This window comes from Formica exsecta, unplaced genomic scaffold (assembly GCF_003651465.1).
Source record: "Formica exsecta isolate Colony F162 unplaced genomic scaffold, ASM365146v1 scaffold662, whole genome shotgun sequence".
In the NCBI taxonomy this organism is placed as follows: domain Eukaryota; kingdom Metazoa; phylum Arthropoda; class Insecta; order Hymenoptera; family Formicidae; genus Formica; species Formica exsecta.
The window spans coordinates 643,617-646,303 of NW_021853425.1; the positions used below are offsets into that span (position 1 = coordinate 643,617).

Genomic DNA, 2,687 nt, shown 5'->3' on the forward strand with positions numbered 1-2,687 from the left:
TGAATTTATATATATATATATATACACATATATGTGTAATATATGTATATGATATATTATAAGAGATACTCACTTCATCATTGGCTAAAGCAGCCGCAAAATTATCACAGTCAAGATGTAAATATATATCAATCAATTGACTGAATAACTTCTTCGGTTGCCATCCGTATTTTTCCAGTTTTTTCACTGTCAAATTTTCAGACTTAGATCCGCACAACTGTTGCAAATTGATATTCAACATGGCACACAATTGTCCGACTAATTCCGGTCGTAGAAACGGTTCCTTAATGTCGACTGTTAAATAATGAAACATGGCAACTATTTCCTTGGTTAATGTAAGAGAGAATCTGGCTTGGGCCTCGTCCGCCGCCAGCTGTCTCGTTCTCGATTGTTGTTGCTCCTGCGAAATAGCATTCCACGCGATAATATCGGACATAAATTCCTCCACCTCGAGTATATACTTCAGATGTTCCAGAACCTTCTTGAGCAGGAAGGTGATGTCGTTCATCAATATGTTGATAAACTTGACAAAGTGCTTGCCGTTATTACTCTCATTGACGATAGACGCTCGATGCATCGGGCTATGCCACAACGAATTTAAAATCACACTTATGTGATAACATATCGTAAACTTATCCTTAAATCCGGAACTAATGTGAAGGATTTCAACGTCGGTATAAAACTTCATGAGATACGACGCCAGAAATGTCTTGGATATAGGATGTGCCATGAATATGTGGCCAAAAGTTTCTGTTCCTCGTGTAAAAACTCCTACCTGAACCTTATAAAGAACCTTGATGATTTTTGCAATAAGATGCGGATTTCGTATACAATGTGGCGTACACACGACGACGAGTAACAAAGTAAAAAGCGGCGATATATCTATATCAAACCACGGGTAGAATGACCCGAACGGGTTGAATCTGCAAATAAAACAATGCAGTTATAATTGTTAATAAGCATAAGCATTATGTATAATTTGTGACATTTGATAATTTAGTAAAAACTTACTCGAATGTGAATAACAAGAATTCCACTAAGTCTTCCACATACCATTCTGGTAATGCGGTGAATTTGCACATAACTTCTTGAGGCAACGGAAGTTCGGGAAAAGAATTATTCAGAGCAGTCTGCGTTAGAAGACTCAGCAAAAATTCGGCGACCGATATATAAAAGCCTAAGCATCTTCTCAAAAAGATGGGCTCTATCAGAGACCATCCTATCTCTGCACATAATTTGAATGTAACCAGTTGCTTCAACTGTTGCTTCCATTGTTGGATCAAGTCTTTATTGTGCTCCGCTAAAGGACCATCTTTCCATTGAGATTCTGTAGCTTGCAGTTCGTCGAGCATTTCTTGTAAGTCCTCTGAGTCATACAATTTTCTCCAATAGTTTTGCAACGCGGGTAACAGTACGATGTGATGACAATGCAGCGTGAGGAACCAACATTGTGTCGGAAACTTCGGTTCCGTCCATTTATGTGTGCTGTCCAAATGTTTCTGCCATTCCGCAACCTCTTGCGAAGTGAGTTTCAGTCTTGTGTCGTTCTTTATCTCGACGAAATTGAAGGGATGAAATGGATATAGCGAGTCTACAGTATCCAGCTTGATCTTCACAGAGAGCATTTGCAAAATCGATAGTAGATTCAACATAAATCCATCTCCGGCAAAGGAGGGACTGTCCTCCGTCTGTATTTGCGCGCGTTTCTCGTTGTGACGTAGCAACGCCGCCAAGTACGCAAGAGTGGCATCGCGGCAGCTGCTATTCGCGAGTATTGTATCGAACATCTTGTGCAAAGATATTCTGGTACTCTCCACCAACCCTAGCTGCAGCACGAAAGTCTTCAAACTGTTCGAATTTCTAGGAGTTTTATAGAAGAATCTCTCCAGATGTTTTGGTTGCACTTCGGCAAATACCAATGCCGAGAGAAACGGTCCCAGGAGTGAGGTTCTCGAGAGCTCTCTTCCGGCTGCTGATGTCATCGTTATCAAACGGCAAATCGAATGTATATTGCTGTTTGGTCCACTGGTCCACTGCGTCAGTTCGCCTAGCGTCTCGATCGGTCTTCTTTGCGTATTGCCGTAAAAGCTCGCCGCCTGTATCGCGACATACAGTTGTACAGTTGTTGGAGTGAAAATGTTATCGAACATGTTCATATTCGTGTATGTCCTAGCCACGAGCTCGCGAAGATAGCCCAGAGGTAAGTTTTGCGATAATATCCGATAGAAAAAATGAATGGTCCAATGAGGTACGATAGCAGCTTGGCAAATGCCAATTAACCCTTGTAGAACGAGGCTGGAACACTATACTGAACACATTGCGCTTTCAAAATTGTCACTACATCGGAAAGAGTATTGGAGAGAAGTACACTGGATTGCTATAAAATATATAAAAAAAGAATTAGTTTAATGAAATCTTGTCTAATTTTAAAGATATGTGTGTGTGTATATGCGTACCTTTTCATGATTTCTTTCTTCAATTGCAATTCTTGAATAACAATCTAATAAATAAGTAAAACTTTTCGGTTCTAATGAACTGTCGCCTAATAATGGTGTTGTCCAAAATTGACGAGATACAGGATACCTCACAGAAATTAACAAAAGACTCGCTTGACTATTCGGATTGTCTTCACGGCCAGATGACACGTCTATCAAAGGATCCTCCCCTCTCGAAAACATGCACAAAAC

At 40.3% G+C, this 2,687-nt stretch overlaps 1 protein-coding gene across 1 annotated transcript in view; it reads right to left on the reverse strand.

The window, feature by feature from the left end:
- Positions 1 to 2,681, reverse strand: part of LOC115242963 (ubiquitin conjugation factor E4 B-like) — a 38,081-nt gene extending 35,400 nt beyond the window's left edge. The window contains 4 exon segments of the mRNA XM_029819599.1: positions 74 to 923; positions 1,012 to 2,300; positions 2,303 to 2,377; positions 2,457 to 2,681. Of these exon segments, the coding sequence (XP_029675459.1) occupies positions 74 to 923; positions 1,012 to 2,300; positions 2,303 to 2,377; positions 2,457 to 2,678 (2,436 nt within the window). The 5' untranslated portion in view covers positions 2,679 to 2,681.
- Positions 2,682 to 2,687: the final 6 nt, after the last annotated feature.